Source organism: Somniosus microcephalus, chromosome 2 (genome assembly GCF_052327205.1).
Source record: "Somniosus microcephalus isolate GS21.2 chromosome 2, FLI_Smic_1.0, whole genome shotgun sequence".
Taxonomy (NCBI): domain Eukaryota; kingdom Metazoa; phylum Chordata; class Chondrichthyes; order Squaliformes; family Somniosidae; genus Somniosus; species Somniosus microcephalus.
The window spans coordinates 1,423,150-1,440,655 of NC_140988.1; the positions used below are offsets into that span (position 1 = coordinate 1,423,150).

The 17,506-nt window shown below is 43.5% G+C and overlaps 2 protein-coding genes across 6 annotated transcripts in view; one reads left to right on the forward strand and one right to left on the reverse strand.

The window, feature by feature from the left end:
* slc49a3 (solute carrier family 49 member 3) overlaps positions 1-11,355 on the forward strand; it is a 45,689-nt gene extending 34,334 nt beyond the window's left edge. For both annotated transcript variants that reach the window (XM_086005617.1, XM_086005625.1), the window contains exons 7-10: positions 2,697-2,849; positions 4,238-4,395; positions 4,631-4,740; positions 6,173-11,355. In XM_086005617.1, coding sequence (XP_085861743.1) covers positions 2,697-2,849; positions 4,238-4,395; positions 4,631-4,740; positions 6,173-6,312 — 561 coding nt within the window. In that variant the 3' untranslated portion in view covers positions 6,313-11,355. The remainder of the gene's footprint in view (positions 1-2,696; positions 2,850-4,237; positions 4,396-4,630; positions 4,741-6,172) is intronic.
* Positions 11,356-11,706: 351 nt separating this feature from the next.
* Positions 11,707-17,506, reverse strand: part of dgkq (diacylglycerol kinase theta) — a 194,784-nt gene continuing 188,984 nt past the window's right edge. For all 4 annotated transcript variants that reach the window (XM_086005561.1, XM_086005533.1, XM_086005551.1 and 1 more), the window contains one exon: positions 11,707-16,229. In XM_086005561.1, the coding sequence (XP_085861687.1) occupies positions 16,149-16,229 (81 nt within the window). In that variant the 3' untranslated portion in view covers positions 11,707-16,148. The remainder of the gene's footprint in view (positions 16,230-17,506) is intronic.

Here is a 17,506-nt window from a genome sequence, read left to right on the forward strand (position 1 = left end):
AGAAACATGTCCCAAAGAATAGACGGTTTCTTGGTTTAACCAGTTATCTTGAGGGGAGGGGGCCAGTTAGTGGTAGGGTTCTGTTAACAATGCTCTTATAATTTTTTAAACCAATATATATGAATAAAGAAGTCAGTGTCCAATAGTACAAGAACAAAGCAGCTCTATACACTGCCAGATTCTCCACCGAGAAAATGTAGACAGGCCTGGGCCGCTGGGGCTACCCATTCCACTTGCTTCCACTTCCAGTGGCCCTATTCTTCAGGCTTACTGTTCAGTCTGTTTTTAAGTGAATAATATTTTTCAGCATTTATATTGCACCCTGGTGAGTGTGTACTACATACAAGATGACTAAAGCAGCAATGCATTGAAAATGTTCAGCTAAAGATGTCAAGATAAGGCTCGAGAATTACATGAATTTTGTTCTGAGAATTTGTTGTGGTTTGTTTCGCAGTTAAATCCTAGCAAATTCACTACAGCAATTCTTTTTCACTATTGTTAATGGAACTACAAGTTTCCTGACTGCAGCAGGAACTGTGACCTTGGTCGGAGATAGTGAGATGTAGGTGAATGATAAATTCTGGCTGGCTGCGCGGGTGCCCAGTGCAAGAGCACTGCAGGAGATGAATCTCTCTTCCCATTTTGCTGCTGTTGCACAAGATGGCAGCTATTGTGGTTTGTGACCCAGCGGGGGGGGGGGAGATGGGTGCTGCTGTGCGGGCACCCAGCACTGTTTCAGGGTGTGGGTGCCCGGCGGGGGATGGGGGAGTGGGGGGCAGGGATGGGGGGAGAGGGGGAGTTGGGGGATGGGTGCTGCTATGTGGCACCCAGTGCTGTTTCAGGGTGTTGAGGGGGCGATGGGGGATGGGTGCTGCTGTGCAGCGCCCAGCGCTGTTTCAGGGTGTGGGTGCCCGGCGGGGGATGGGGGAGTGGGGGGCAGTGATGGGAGGGGGAGATGGGGGCGGGGGGAGGGGGAGTTGGGGGATGGGTGCTGCTGCGTGGCACCCAGTGCTGTTTCAGGGTGTTGATGGGGGAGGGGGAGATGGGGGATGGTTGCTGCTGTGCGGCGCCCAGCGCTGTTTCAGGGTGTTGAGGGGGTGATGGGGAATGCGGGGGGGGGGGGGGAGATGGGGGATGGTTGCTGCTGTGCGGCGCCCAGCGCTGTTTCAGGGTGTTGAGGGGGCGATGGGGGATGGTTGCTGCTGTGCGGCGCCCAGCGCTGTTTCAGGGTGTTGAGGGGGCGATGGGGGATGCGGGGGGGGGGGGGAGATGGGGGATGGGTGCTGCTGTGCGGCGCCCAGCGCTGTTTCAGGGTGTGGTGAGAGTTTGTAAAATGCTCCTATTGGCTCTCAAGTTGTTGAATAAATTTTTGTCATTCAAAGCTCTCGCTTGCATCCATTAATCACCGGTGGCCTGGCGGTTATGTTACTGGGTGAGTAACCCAGAGGCCTGGACGAATGATCCACAGACATGAGTTCAAAACCCTCCTGGCAGCTGGGGAATTTAAATTCAATTAATTAAATAAATCTGGAATAAAAAGCTTGTATCGGTAATGGTGACCATGAATCTAACAGATTGTCGTAAAAACCCATCAACGGGAAGGAAATCTGCCGTCCTTACCCGGTCTGGCCGATATGTGACTCCAGACCCACAGCAATGTGGTTGACTCTTAACTGCTCCCTGAAATGGCCAAGCGAGACACTTAGTTGTCAAGAAGGCGACTCACCACCACTTTCTCAAGGCAATTAGGGATGGGCAATAAATGCTGGCCTTGCCAACAATGCCCACATCCCGTGAATGAATATTTAAAAAAGTGTGGGGCCTGAGACTGATTTCCTGTCCACTCCCAGGGTTTGTTGGTATAAAGTAATGCAGTTGATTAAAATTGGTAACTGGGCAAGGCCCGAAGCATAGAGAGAGTTCCTGTTACTAACAGTTGCTGATAAAGCGTGGAGGCCCCCTCCCTTTACTGGCCCTGCATGGAGCAATCCCCACCCCCCATCGCTGGGTGCGGGGGAGGGGGAGGGAGCCCCCTGTCTCTGGAGGCGGAGAGGGAGCCCCCTGTCTCTGGGTGCTGGGGAGGAGGGAGCCCCCATCCCTGGGTATGGAGCCCCCTCTGTCTCTGGAGGCGGGGAGGGAGCCCCCTCTCTCTGGGTGCAGAGCCCCCCCTGTCCCCGGGTGCAGGGGAGCCCGCCCCCCCCCCCCCCCCCCCCCCTTTTTCTGGTGTGCCTTTCTGGCACTAGTGAGATCCAGAAACACATGTTTACAGTCCTAAGAAGTCAAGTGAAAACTTAAAACAGCTGACAACTCACGATCTGGTTCGATCCACACCTCCTACATTTTGTTCATTTTAAGAGGTGAAAGCTGCATTAAGTGAAGATACTGAGTGACTGGGAAACTTGAATGAATTACCTTGCCATAGGTTGAACCTCGTTTAAACCTCTTATACCAGGAATAATTGCAGTCTCTATCCTACTGTTCCTCTTGTACCTCCCCCGCTTCCAAAAACAATCCCCAAATTGTGAATGCTCACGAACTCACTGTTCCTCTCTTCCCCAAATTGTGTTTATGCCGATGAGCATGCTGACTCAGCACGATGGTGTATAAAATGTGCTTTGATTACTGTTACGATTCCTGACCACACATGACTGTTGTGTGTAGTTTGTACAGTGTAACCTCTCTCTCTCTCTTTGCAGAGTTTTGCTGGGCTGTGCGGGGCCTTGTTTATTACATTTGGGATTTTGGGCGCGTTCGTGCTTGGGTTGTATGTGGACAGAACAAAGAAGTTTATGGAAACCACCAAAATTAATTTTTGTTTTACCGCTTTTGCCAGCATTGCTTTTGCGCTGGTAAGTGTTTCTTTAGTGTCACCAATACATTTTTACAGTATGTTAACAATTCCAGGAGAGAGGCAGCTCCAGGAATCTGTTGCCCTTTTGGTCACTCTTTGATTGTCCCATTGGTAAACTCTACATTATTTGATGAAACTGACAGGTCAGTTTTCTTGCACTGGTCCTAGGGTCTGTGGGACCACACACCAACCACTGGGGCTGCAGGAATGGGGACGGGCGAGGCCCGCAAAGGGTTTGAAGACAAGGATAGGACTTTTAAATTAGAGGCAGGAGTAAATGTAGGTCAGTGGTTACTGGGATAATCAGAGAGCGGGACTTGATGTGGGATAGGATACGAGCAGCAGAGTTTTGGATGAGCTGAAGATTGTGGAAGGTGGGAGGTCGGCCAGGAAAGCATTGAAATAGTCAAGTCTGGAAGTGACAATGATATGGATGAGGGTTTCAGTGGAAGCAAGTGGAGATAGAGGTGGAAGTAGGCGGTCTTTGCGATGGAGAAGATATGGGGCCAAACTAGCAAAAATAGTCTTGTTTATCCTGAGACAGTTTCCGGGCAGGGAAAGGGTACAGCGTATGTAGTGGGGGGCTGAAGACTGTGGCTTTGGTCTTCCCAATGTTTAACCAGATAAAATTGTGTCTCCTTACCTAAGGAAGGATATACTTGCCTTAGAGGGAGTGCAACGAAGGTTCACCAGGCTGGTTCCTGGGATGGGGGATTGTCCTATGAGGAGAGATTGAGTAGACTAGGCCTATATTTTCTAGAGTTTAGAAGAATGAGAGGTGATCTCATTGAAACATCTAAAATTCTTACAGGGCTTGACAGAGTAGAATCTTGGAGGATGTTTCCCTTGGCTGGGGAGTCTAGAACTAGGGGTCATAATCTCAGGATAAGGGGTCAGCCATTAGGACTGAGATGAGAAAGTTCTCCATCAAAGGGTGTGAATCTTTGGAATTCTCTCCCCCAGAGGGCTGTGGATGCTGAGTTGTTGAGTGTATTCAAGGCTGAGAGCAATAGATTTTTGGATACTAAGGGATATGGGGATCGTGCAGGAAGGTGGAGTTGAGGTAGAAGATCAGCCATGATCTAATTGGATGGCGGAGCAGGCTCGAGGGGCCGAATTGCCGACTCCTGCTCCTAATTTTTTTTTCTTGCAGACAAGAGTGCCGCAGAACAACTAGTGCAGGAAGTGAGTGGGAGCAGAAGGTGACTGGTACTGGTCTCAGTCACTTGTGGGATGGTTTGCCTTGTCTGGAGGTGAAAGGATGAATTGGTGTTTTCAGACTGGATTGGGAAAGTAGATTGTGTAGAGAATTGTTCTATAAAAAGACTTAAGGAAACTGAGAACCGATTGAAGCCTTGTCACTATTGTGGTATTCTGCACTTTCAGGTATCGCGAATGAGAGATGAGCCTTATGGCCTGGCTGTGGTATGTTCACTTTTTGGGCTGTTTGGGTTTTCCATCTATCCAGTGGGCATGGAGCTTGGCGTGGAATGTTCATACCCCGTAGGGGAAGCAACTTCTGCTGGATTGATCTTTGTTTCCGGGTAATTCATCTTTATTACATTTGGCTTTCTTCCAGTTTTCCCAGTGACTTCTGTCTCCTTACCATAGGATCAGAAATTACAGCAGAAAGATGGCCATTCGGCCAATCAGCAATGGTTTGGTTTCAGTTTCTCCTGTACAATATCACTTTAAAATTCCTTCAACTTAGTTTTCTCCCAAGGGAGTGTCTGATTACACTGCCACGCAGTGACTAATCTCTTGTGTCTTTCCTTGCAGGCAGCTCCAGGGAGCTTTATTTATTCTTCTTTTACCAATGCTGGCTCAGCCAGTTACTAGTGACGGTTCTGCGTGTCAAGTTGGAGTGGGGGCAGCACTCGATTGGACAAGTTAGTGTGGATTTCTGCCTCGAACCTTTTTAAATGCAGACGTCCTTTTCAACTTTGCTCATTAGATTTTTTACTAGGCTGGTATTCCCCAGGTGGTTAAATAGAAAGCTTGTGTTAAAATGTAAATATTACTTTGGTCTTGGAGGAAAGGGAAATGGTCCCTTGTGCGCTGTCAAGTGATCAGCACAGTTAGATGTGCATCAGATTGATGATGGGACACCTGTACTTAATACAAATGGTGAAAGCCATGCTAGAGGTGATCAGCCTGCTGCATGGTGCAGCGGACTGAGGGCGAAACCTCTGCTGTCATCTACAAGTGCATTGCTTTGTAAGAACACAGATTGGTAGCAGACAAACCCTTAACTCCTTACCTCCTCGTCAAGAAGCAATCTGCAATTTACAACCCAGCCTCCACCTAGGGGTGAATAATGTCTGAACTTGACTCGCTGTACTCTTGCATCAGCTAGTTCCGATGGTATTTACACTCCCCATGCCAACTTCCAAATAGGTCACGCACAAGTTGTGTGACAGAATTAACCCCTTCCTGCCTAATCATCAAAGACAAAGTCAGGCAGCAATTGTTTACTAACTTCAGAATCATAATTAGAAATACCTAACCTTAACCATTGAGTATTCAAATAGTAATTAAAGAAATGAAAAGCAGGCTATCAAAGCAGGTCAGTTGTGGCACAGTAGTTCAGCGTGAACTGGTTTGTTGATTATCGATTGTAGTTTAGGTCAGTTTGTGATTGATAACCTGATGAGATTGCTTTATGTTTATATACTCCTTAGATAGCTGATCAGTTACCAGCATTAAATGGCCAGGCTGTTGTATAGATTGGAGTCAATGTGGTGATAGTTAGCAATGTTTCCAGAACTTATACAACCTTGTCCTTAACAGTGGTTCTGAAGCATCTGATTTTTATAAGTTCTTGCAGTTAATTATTTGAACCCTTGAATTTAGACGCTGGTCTTGACATCGCTCCCAGATATCCAATACTCTTTTTAATGAGGATCTACTTGCAGGCTGTCCTAGTTTGTGACTTTGTGTGTGTCATGGAGCGCTGGGGCCATGTGTAAAGTTTAAACCCATTAATTTGGATATTTCTCTAGTTGGTGCTAATGGAACTTGGGTTTTCTGATTGTTTTATCCATCCATGAGGCTTACAGCACTGAAAACTGTCCTTTCCAACCCTCTAGAGCCAGGGAATTCAAACAGGGCACACAGTAAATAAAACAATACGAGTCTCAATAGGACTTGGTTGTTGGGCTTCAAGGATCTAATTGCTGGGGCGTGGGGTGCAGGCTGAGTGGGTCAAGTGCCACAGGTTGGACACCCCTGGTCTACTCCACATGGGCATGAAACTTTTAAATTATCTCTAATAGCACTTCATTGATATAATAATCAGTTAAAATATTCTTTATTTAATAGTTCCAACGTTGGTGTTAGCTGCTATCTGTAGTTTGGAGGCTTGCTGCTTTGCACTCTTGTTCCATACGGACTACAAACGAGTCAGTGCTGAAGACTATGAGGATGCTGCTGCTGCTCTTGACGGAATTGCCACTGAATGATTGCACATTGACAGGGACCACGTCTGTTTGCAGGAGGCCAGAAGAGCCATTTTATTTTTGAAATATTTTAAGAGATGTTTTTATAAGTGTGTATATACCTCTCTTCCGGTTTTAAGAGTAAGCGAATACTGAAGCACACTTTAATTCCCAGTCAGCCTATGTTTGCTGCCAGGTATTTTTTATCTTTGATTTTTCTAATTTACTCTTTTTAATGTATTTTCGTATATGTAAAGGGTTTTAAAAAAACACAGGTGTATTATAAATAGGAAAGCCAGATTTTATTCCTCTTATCATTTGAAAGTACATATTGATTATTGCAAGTGATTATAAATGAGATGATGAATGATTCGGTGGCTAACCCCCAATTTGAACAACTATTGATGGTAATTGATCACCCAGCACTGAGAATTAGAATCTGACTGAGGTTTGATTCTGGTGAGGGAGTTGAATTCACGGTTATTCCTGTACACTCATTCAATACTATTCAATAGGAGGTCACTTTTTAACTTCTAACAAAGCAGCGTATGTAAAAGGACCAATGCCTCAATTTGGAATAAAAACTGGAAATGCTCAGCAGGTCAGGCAGCATCTGTGGAGAGAGAAACAGTTAACGTTTCAGGTCGATGACCTTTCGTCTTCAATTTGGAAAGTGATTAATGAGCAGGGGCTAAAGAAGGAAACAAGTACTTGTACTAAGTTTAACTAGTGGGGAATAAAAATAGGAATTAGCAACTAATTACTAGTAAACTTGCGAGAGGCACCTCTGCTCACTCCTGCGAGACTGCCAGAGAATTCTGCAGCAGTCGGCAGTAATGGGAATGGGGAGAGCAGCTTGGTCGCTGTGTGTTCGGGGCCCCGACTGCATTTGCTGTCACTTAGGATCGGAAACACTTTGAAGTTGTATTGTGGTAGCTTTCAACCTCTGCTTCTGTTAAACCGTTCAGAGGGTGAGAAAGGGCAAAACTACAGCCAGCTCGGGGCTCTCTAGGTAGAAGTGTAAGAGGACCAGAGAGGGTGGTAAAGCAGAACCACCTGAATACAGGACAAGCCCTGGTTCCCTCAGCAGGAATGTCCATTGAAAAATGATTGGCCAGAGAATGGGAAGGATCTGGTCATGTCACCAGCAAACAGCAAGCAACAACGGTGAACTTTATCTTGCCTTTGAGGACACCTGCAAAATGTAATCGATCTTTGTTGGATTAACTAGTGCTTTTGCTTCTCGGGGGAAAAGTGGGTCACAGTTCAAACTCCTGATCATTATCCCCGTAAGAACATCATCTGGAGAATGCAAGCGTCAGCTTGGCTCAGCCACTAATATTTATCTGAGTCAGAAGGTTGTGGGTTCAAACCCCACTCTAGGATTTGAGCACAGAATCTTGGCTATAGAGTGAAAGAGGGCTGTGTTATCAGATCGTTGGGATGGTGCATTAAATCAAGGCCCCAACATTCCTCCCCCAACTAATGCACCAAAAATCAGACCAGCATTTCATTGCTGTTTGAGACTTTGCATAAAGACTGCTACACATTAAGACGAGAGCAATTGCACTTCGGAGTAATTTGTTTGTGAAGCGTGCTGAAATGCAATGTAACTGCATCGGGCTGTGGATGAGTTTAGAGCTTTAACTGTGCCTCCTTTCTGACTGAATGCTGGTGGCCAAAAACCAATGGGATAGATTTTAGTGTTTCCGATAGAATGACGAGCATATTGATGTTGAAATTTGATGCTTGGATAGAGGACCAAACACATAATGAAAGGATAAAGAAAACTTTGTTTTAAACAGCTCCCCCATCCCTGCATGGAACCTGACTAACTGGTTGTGTTCCGACACTACTGTACTGTGTTTCTCCAGTTTTGTTGCTTTAACTCTCTCTTGCTCTGAAGGCGATGACTCCAGCTACTGCATCGTTTCACCAGCGACCACAGCCTGACACTGCCTAACCAAGTGGGGTTGCTATTGAACCATGGAAAGTATCACAGCAAAGCTTAATCTTACGGGGATAATGATCAGGAGTGTGAACTGTGACCCACTTTTCCCCGCCTCAGTCTGGGGCACCCTACAAACCACTGCGGTAGAAGGGTTAGACAAGTTAGAGGAGCATCTCTCGTAAGCTGCGGAGTTTGGTTCAAATCCAGCATGCACTTGGGTTCCTTAAATCTTGCACCCAAGGGTTCTAGACTCGGGTAAGGAAGTGTGTGGGCTCCGTACTGCAGGTGGATATAGATTCTTCAGTAGTTTGACTTGGACACTCTTAACTCTAGTTGAGCGATGGCTTGCGTTTCCTTAGGTGCAGGTTACTGGGGAAGTAGTTTTGTAGAGGCTGAGCTTTGGTATGAGCTGGAGCGCTCGTGTCTAACCTTTGCTCATTATTCTTGGCCTCAACCCTTGTTGATTTATCTCGAGGATTCAGCAGGACTCCTCATCTTTCTCATTGTTGCACATCTTGAAATGAAGTCCTTGCTCATGTTCATGGTTCTGTTTAACAGATCAGACAAAATGTTTGTCCTAAGTGGGACGTTAATTTGCATTTAACACGTTTAATTTAATATAATTATTGAAATCTTCCATGCGGACAGTGTTTTGTTGATGTATATTGAGCAGTGGCAATTGGTGAGGTATATAATCTGTTGGACCAATCTGTGCTCCTAAACCCTGTGCTGTCTTTGGGGGTTTGACTTTTTTCTTAAAGATAGAATTGAGTTTTCTGGAAGTGCAGCTCAGCAAGAATGTGCACTACCTGCTCGAGAGTAATTACTCTCCTATTTTGCTCAATGTGAGGTGTCCTTGGGTTTCTTATTCCCTGGGTGAACCACTGTTCTTACAGAAGCCAGAGGAAATTATATTAATTTTACGGTTTTTCAACTGCTCCCATTCTGTCCAAGGCCTCCCTCCACATGGCCACTATCCCACTGAATGTGGCCTAGCAAATGTCTTCTTTCTAAGTGCCTTCAAGTCCCCCTTCTCCACCAGAGCTTCACTGAATGTCTTCGTCATCTCAGTTAGACCCATGAAGCATTGCATTTATACTCGGAGTATCTTCTGGTTAATTCCAGTTTTGGAGGTTTTATCTACGTCCTGCTTCTCAAGATGGTCTAAGTAATGGAGTAAGCAATCAGTAGATTCACTGTATTTTACAGCCCAGTATGGTTTCATAGAATGATGCAGCACAGAAGGCCATTCAGCCCATCCTGCCTATGCCGGCTCTTTAAAAGAGCTCTCCAATTAGTCCCACTCCCCTGCTCTTGCCCCAGAGCCCTGAAAATGTCTCCTTTTCAAATCTATATATATACAATTCCCTTTCGAAAGCTTCATTGTTAGAATGTCACTGTCGGGTGTATGTTGTGGAGGAATCTGAGCTTTCCTGTATATTTTGGACTTGCTGTCAATCCGACTGTCCTAGATTCTGAAAGATTTCTAGAATTGACGGTGAGTCTAACTTGCTCCAGGGTTTTGTGGGAATCCTGGTGGATATTCTTTCATAACTGGTGTGGGGCTAGTTTCTGGGCCACTTGTTAATAGGATGTTGGTGTTCCCCAGTGTTTGGTGCAGCTTCATTGTACAGCAATACAACTGGTCTGTCAGAGGTTTGCAGTCTTCCTCTGCAGTGTGACTCTATCGAATGCTCCCCATTCTCGATAGATTGATGTGTGTGTATATATGATATATAGAGATCACTATGTGATTGTTTCCTTCAGCCCTGGAGTGGTAGTTCAGACTTTGAGATCACGGACTGCTCTGGTTCATGTACAGATTGCCCTCAAAGTATTGATGAAATTTATTTCATATCTATTTTCCAGGTTGGCTTTCCTGTCTGGATCAATTCAGCTCTTACTGATATTGGCTGCATCTGAATAAGTTGTGGTCTATTTTCCTGGTCTGCCAGTGACTTGTCACAAAATGATTTGCTTATTTGCTTTTTATTTTTTCCCCACCCACTTTCTCCCTTCCCTGCCTGAAGGTGTCAATTCCTTGTTAGGTGCAGGACAACAGGTGTTTGTCCTGCAGCATCTCACCCGAGTGACCATTGCTCACACAGGGCAGGGCCATTCAACCATGGGGTGCTGCACCCAAGCTCAATCCTGTTCTGGCCCAATGTCCACCCATGTACAGTTCCCGCCGGGGTCACTGGATAGTTACCTGGAGTAGGAACACTGACTGACCACCTAACTGAGACGAGGCTGAGATCAGCACAGAGCAAAAAGCAAACCTTCCGATCTGTGTGACCGAGCTACTCACTAAATAACCCGGGACCACTGTTCCTTCCTCAGTTGTATCTGTAATTGTTTTAATAGATTTTGCTATAGACTGTTAAAAAATTAACAGATAATGACACGATGCTTCTATACCACAATGGACTGCCAGTTATTGCTGCTTCTTTCAGTTCAGGTTGGGGGCCTCATGATGCTGAAGCTGGCACTGAAGCAGTGACTCGCTTCAGTCTGGGCTGGATTTCAGGTGAAGGCAGAGTGATAACCAGGACTGGGAACAATAGTTTATCAGTGCAGAAACAGACCATTCGATCCGTGCCGGTGTTTGTGTTTCACACCAGCCTCCGCCCACCCTATCAGAATATCCTTCTATTCCTTTCTCCCTCATGTACTTATCCAGCTTCCCCTTAAGTGTCTCATTGTTGCTTAGTTCTTTTATTTAGTGGAATATATTTCTCCTGAACTGTATTGATCGCTTTTTAAAATATTTCCCACTGCTGTTCTGTCCCTTTGTACACATATCCTGGAGTGACTCCAAGGCTATAGTGTAACCTTGGATTCCAGTAAAACAAATGTTCACTTTCACAATTTCTAATGTTATCCGAACTATTGTTATCGATGCAGAGAGTGATAAACTATCGTTCCCAGTCCTGGTTATCTGATCCAAGTGTAAGGGAAACAAGCCACGACATTGAAATGATACTAAACAAAGGGATAAAATACTAATAGAAATTTGCTTCTAATGCTATCTTGTCTTTGATTTAAAGGTCTTTAATCACTTGCTGACCATTTCATTATCATCACTCTAATGTCATTAAACTATTTATTTCAGTGAAGTCTTGTCGTGGTTTAATTCCATTTTAAAAGGTAAACTGCAGCACAGCCACAGAAGCCAAACCAGTTCTTCCCCGTTAATAGTCAGCAGCCACACCTTGGTTTATTTGGTGAAGCGAGACTCACAAGTCTACAATTTGATGTGTCATTCCCCTGCCCCTTTTGGTCACAAAGCCAGTTCTCAGTGGAAAGGTTCTGCCCACATTTGGCAGCGGTTCTTGTTTCTGATTTAGGAAGTAAACTGACGATATAAGTTTCGGCCAGTATATACTTGAAGATTCAACATGTACAACGGAACTGCTGCATAGTCACTAACTTAGTGCTTCCCTTTTTATAAAATGACTGACACACAATTTCACAGAAGTTCCCAGTTTTATGTAGTTGTTATTCTTGTCATAGGTTTTTCATTGAACACAGAATTACATTCGAAAGAAGTGATTATATGTGACAGTCAGTGCAAATTTTTACAACAGCAACCCATTTACCCTATCATTTCAAAATATACACAACTGATGTAATTCACATCAAATGCTGGAAATTCTAGCTCTGGAGTAGAATGATGAGAATCCTGTGAGTTTGGTCAATACATTGAACACAACACCTTGCGTACAAGAAACATTCTCACTGCTTTTGGTCTACAAAACAGAGATCTGAAAACTAACATTACACAAGGCAAACTAGAAAAATCAACACCACAGGTAAACAGTAAATTAATACATTTGCACATCCCACACTCGGTTTTAACACACAAACTGAACAAGGCTGTAGTTAAAATGGATTCCAGCAGCTTAAGGAAACAACAATGGTCTGCAGTCTATAAATTACTAATTTCTCTGACCCAGGATTATTTGTGTACAAAAACCACTGGTACTTTGAGCAGAGAACTGTTCTGTTTAACCGTTTTCCATTTCATTTTTCGATTGTTTTAAGTGTAATTCAGTTCGAATCCCACTGATGGGGTACTGTAGAAAACTGACCAGTCGGTTATTACAGCTTTGTAAAATGTGACATGACATTAAAATTCCACAGCTACCCACCAGACACTAACATTATGAAACAACCATCACAGGACAATGATAACAATCCCCTATTTCCAACAACAGCATCTGCCACCAGCTACAATGCAGAAACAGCTTTGTATTTTCTGTTTAAGGCTGGCCCATAATAAAGAGCAACTTTATGTTGATGTAAATATCTTGCAAGGATAAAGTTACACCCACCTATGGAGGTGGTGAGTCATTCTTCTAACCAAGTGATGGAAAGCAATCAGATCACATGGCTGCAATGGATTGGCTCAATCGCTTTCTTCACTTGAGGCCCTTTTAAAGACTGGTTTCAGCGGAGCAGGCGTCACCCAGATGATGTTGCCAGCTTGGCATTTTGTTTATGACTTATGCCACGTATCAATCTCATCCAGGAAACCAGCAACCACTAAGAAGGCACTAACCAAAACTGCTGTCTGCTATACAGCCAGTTATAGTAACTACAAATTGACATCAACAGGCTTTGAACAACTAAATTAATCCTGGTTAAAGTGCCCCATTCCCTTCATTCTTCTGTAATCAGTAAAAGGCCAAAGGCCCAATGTAATGTAAATCAAAAGGAGTTTTTAGTGAAATTGTAAAACATTGCAGTGGAATCACACACACAGAGAGCTGCCTCTATTGGTCAGTAAAAAGATGAAACATTCATTTCCCCTCCTGGGAAAAAGTGTAAATCCTGAAAGACTTTGAGGAGATAAATAAATAACCAATATACAAAATCAAATTGTGACTTGTTGAATATGTGGTTACAAAAATGTGTTGGATTCATGACGTGCTGTGTTATAAACTAGCAAACCAATCAGTATCTTTGTTCCTGCATCTACAAAAAGTACTTATTTTAAAGTTGCTACACAAATATTATTCCCAGGAAACTGAAAACATTAGCATATATCAATCCACAAAGCTTTAAACAGCATAACAAAATAAAATTGCCTCTGTCAAATCAAAAGGTACAAATATGTAATCAATATTTTTCAAAAGGCATGAGCATTATCAAAATACAACTCTAGAATTTCAAAAAGTAAACATTTTGGGACCGAGACCGTTTCCCGTTCCCCAATGGCTGCAGTTCCCAGTCAGTAGAAGCCCCACAGAGCAACAGAAATGCGAAACCAGGCGCTTATTCAAAGGAAAATCTCAATTTCCTGTAACACTTTCCTCACGGCTGCTGTGGAAAGTTTGTAAAGCATTAAAAAACTGGATTAACCACTCCAGTAACACCCAGCAAAGGAGCTCATTCTGATTCATTTAAATATAAGACATGAAAGTTCGTAGAAGCTTCCGGGTGACAGTAATTGTAGAGGAAAAAGAAGAAATAATTCAAATGTACAAGTTTTAAAATTAAACCAATTTCATTGGGAGCGGATACCGCAGTCCATACTGCATCCGACCCCATTCGTCAGATTTAGATGAAAATCTATTCTTAACATATCCTTTTGGACAGCTGAACAAACCTAAATTAATCCGGAATCTGGAGCTAAACCTTAAGCATTGATGTCGTAAGGAATGAAGTGTCTGTTATTGTAGACAGAATTATATCTGACTGTAAACTGAATTGAACAGGATTGTATTATTAGTATTTGCACCTTGAAAATTGGAATGAAGATACGTATTATTGGTCTGACTATAGTTTAATGGTCCTTACACTTCTCCCCAGAAGGGGACCTGATGAATGTTACTTGTGGCCGTGGTGAGATTTACCACTCTCACACACTGCCGGTACAAACACGGTAGGTTCATGCTCAAAGCTCCTAAAATGAACGTTATTCTGAATTCGGACAGCACGCATTGATAGAGTCAGAAATTTGGAACCCTCGGTGCTACATCACTCTGTTCCTTGTGAACAGGAAGCCAATGACAGGAAACACAAAGAGCATAACATTAGCTTTTGCAAATGACATCTTGGGTGCTGCAGTGGTTCTGATTTCCGAGTGCACAATGCAACCTGTGAGATCACTATCTGTCAATGCTCGGTAATACTCTAGACACAATATTATCAGCAGAAAAAGTTGCCTTTCGTTTACTAAGTCCCTATGTCAGTAGAGGTTCCAGTATCAAGGTCCTCATTTAGTAAAGGTGTAACTGGTGAGGTCTCCATCAGTAAATGTGTAATTAACCAGATCCTCAGTTGGGAAGGGTGTAACTAGCAAGGTTCTAGTCAGTCAATAATAGAAACAGGTTTGTATGGCATATTTCACTCTCAGTGGATGTTGTAGATACTATATGGTATTTGTAAAGCTACGCCATTGACATTTAGTGAGAAAATTGGCATCATCCAACTTGAATACCTGAGGTAAAATATCACTTTAACTATTACAGAATGGCATTTCATTTACAAAGTGAACGGTAAGCCATGTGTCTGTCCATAATACTGATTACTAACCTGCAACATGCCAGTGCAGAAAAGAAGCATTGGCTCTAAAGAATGAGTAAAACTCGTCTCCATCACAGATTGATGTGATCCGAAACGACAGTATCTTGTTTCTACAGCTGTCAAAGGCTGGGGAGGGGTTAGTTAACAATATGTGATTGGAGACGTAACACCAGAGGAGAACCTTTGAAATTAGAATTCACAACACTGGAAAATGAAGCAAGCAAAAAATGCTCAGGTGAGGCACAGAATATTTTGCATGGAGCTGGTTGGAATAATTACATTTAATTTGATTTTTATGCTTTAATTGCAATACTGGAGAAAATTTAGGGTTCCATTAAATTGGAATGGATCTGAAATCCTTAGAGAGTTAACTGCACACTTTCGTCAAGTGTTCTTTAAGGATAATTCGCCATTTTACTGGCTGTCCCATTAATTTTATAAAAGGATATGAACAGTGTGCGTGTTAAATCTTTTCTTTAAAGGATTATATTAATGTCTAATCACATTCTGTCACAATAGTGTGGATCTGGTAGAAAGTGTGTCAATGATATATCCCTGAACGTTCTATCACCCACAAACATAAATATTATTTCTGCATAAACTATTTTCTCTCAAACATTTTTCTTCCAAAGTACACTGTAGCCATACTACTTAAGACCAACATTAATAAGTTCAAACATGTCATTGGTTTTATCTGTTCACTGCACAAACTTAATAAACCAAAGAGGTAAACAAATACTCCGAGCTTGGAATGTCTTGCGACTGGAAGATGTTGGCCATGAATATTTGTAAGGGTTTTACAATCTTTTAAAGGGATGATGTCTGGGTCCGGATTAGAACAGTTTGAGAACTGATTTGGGAAATGTTTCAAGCAGTAGCAGCTTGGAATACGAATGTTCCCCAGCCCCTTGAACAATGTTTTCCCTTTCGGCTCTGCGTATCATTAGCTGTGGGGTAGGTCAGAAGAGCTCGAAACTGAAATCTGAGAACAGTCGCTCATTTCAAAGTCCAATTCAGTGCAGAACAGGCCCCTAAAGTGGGAAAGATTGAGGCATTTCCTGTACACAAGTCTAAGGTGCATGTCCATTTATCAGTGACTATTTCTATAACAATTCTACTGTTCCGTTTATTGAACAAGGAGAAATATTTTGGCTAAACCACTTAATTTTTAATTCAGCACCTGGTTGTGAGGCCACTGTGTTAGGATATCAGACACTTCACTGCAACAGATAACTATCCAGTGAAAATGGGCAAATAAATGTCAGAAAATGTTACAATGCAAACTGCTGCAAACTTTTAAAACAATTCAGCAAATAATCTCTTGCTTTACGTGGTCACGCTGCAAGTCATTCCCAAGCTGTTGCTGTCACATCACTTCTCAGTTGCCCATTTCTGATGAATCTTTGAAACTCCCAGGTTGCTTCTTCTGTTTCTGTTTACATTTTTTCAACATGTGAACCTGAAAAACGTAAAAAAAAAAAAACAGCTCACAACAGGCGGGAAATGGAACCAAACCAATTTCCCTGATGCTCAAGAAACACGAATGCTCTACAATCCCACAAGATGTGACACTGTTATCTCCATCAACATAAAGCCAACAGGAGAAATGTTGAATAAAACACCAGCTCCCTGTCCCTAGACTTAAATCAATAAATCTCCCTGCAGAGAATCTGGATTTGGAAGTTTTTATATATGTGGGTGGAACTTTGAGCACATCTATATTAAGCCTGTCGGTTATTGTTCTCTTAATATAGGTGTATTCACTGGGCTGGATTTTCATTCAGGAGTTGGGTAGGAGGCGGGACTACAACTTTCAGGGTTGTAGTCCCGCCTCCATCGAGATGTGGCCAATCCACGTGATTTTAACTTGATTGACCTTGTTGAGCCCGCCCAGTGGGCTCAGCAGGCCAATTAAGGGCCACCCGGCAACAGGTGATGTCACAGACTGAAATTTCATCTGTCAAGAGGTTTTGACAGATGAAATATCAGCGTTTCACAGCTGTTTGAAGCTGTCAAAACACTGACAGTCTTACTTTAACCTGAGTTCTTCTCCACAGACTCAGTTAGAAATCTCTCCTGCACAGAAAGCTGAAGGCTGTCACTTTTGACAGTTTGCAGCCATTCTGCTTTCTGTGCCGGTGAGATGAGGGACTCCCGAGACCTAAAGGAAGGAAGGCTGAAAAGGTCATTTAAACTTCTTTAAACACTTTAGACACATCAAACACACTTACCTTTGCACTCATGCACACATCACTCACCTGAACACCGACATCTTGACTCCTCCAAGTCCTTCAACCCGACGGCCCGCCTCGCAAACTTGGCGTGGTTTGGAGCCGTCGGGAATCCCACACTTCAGCATTAAAAATAGGGATTAGGCTAAAAATTGCCTGTTAACTACCTGTTAACAGGCAGTTAATTGGCACTAATCCCTTCCCGCCTCGGGTAGGCGGGTCCCAGTGCGGGGCGGGTACCCGCCTCCTTTGAAACTGGCATGGAGGCGGGATGGGGTCGGGACCCCTGATTTTGGGATTTTAACCCCCCACACGCCTCCAATCCCGACTCCACGGCCCATTGAAAATCGAGCCCAATGTGTCCAAATAGCTGCACACTAACCGACAGATGTAACAGTGATAAAACAGCAGTTTCAGAGGTATTGATGCATTCAGACATTTTTAATCTGGTCAACACAGAACTCTAGTTACTGGCAGTCCTGCTCCTGTAGCATTGACACTGCTT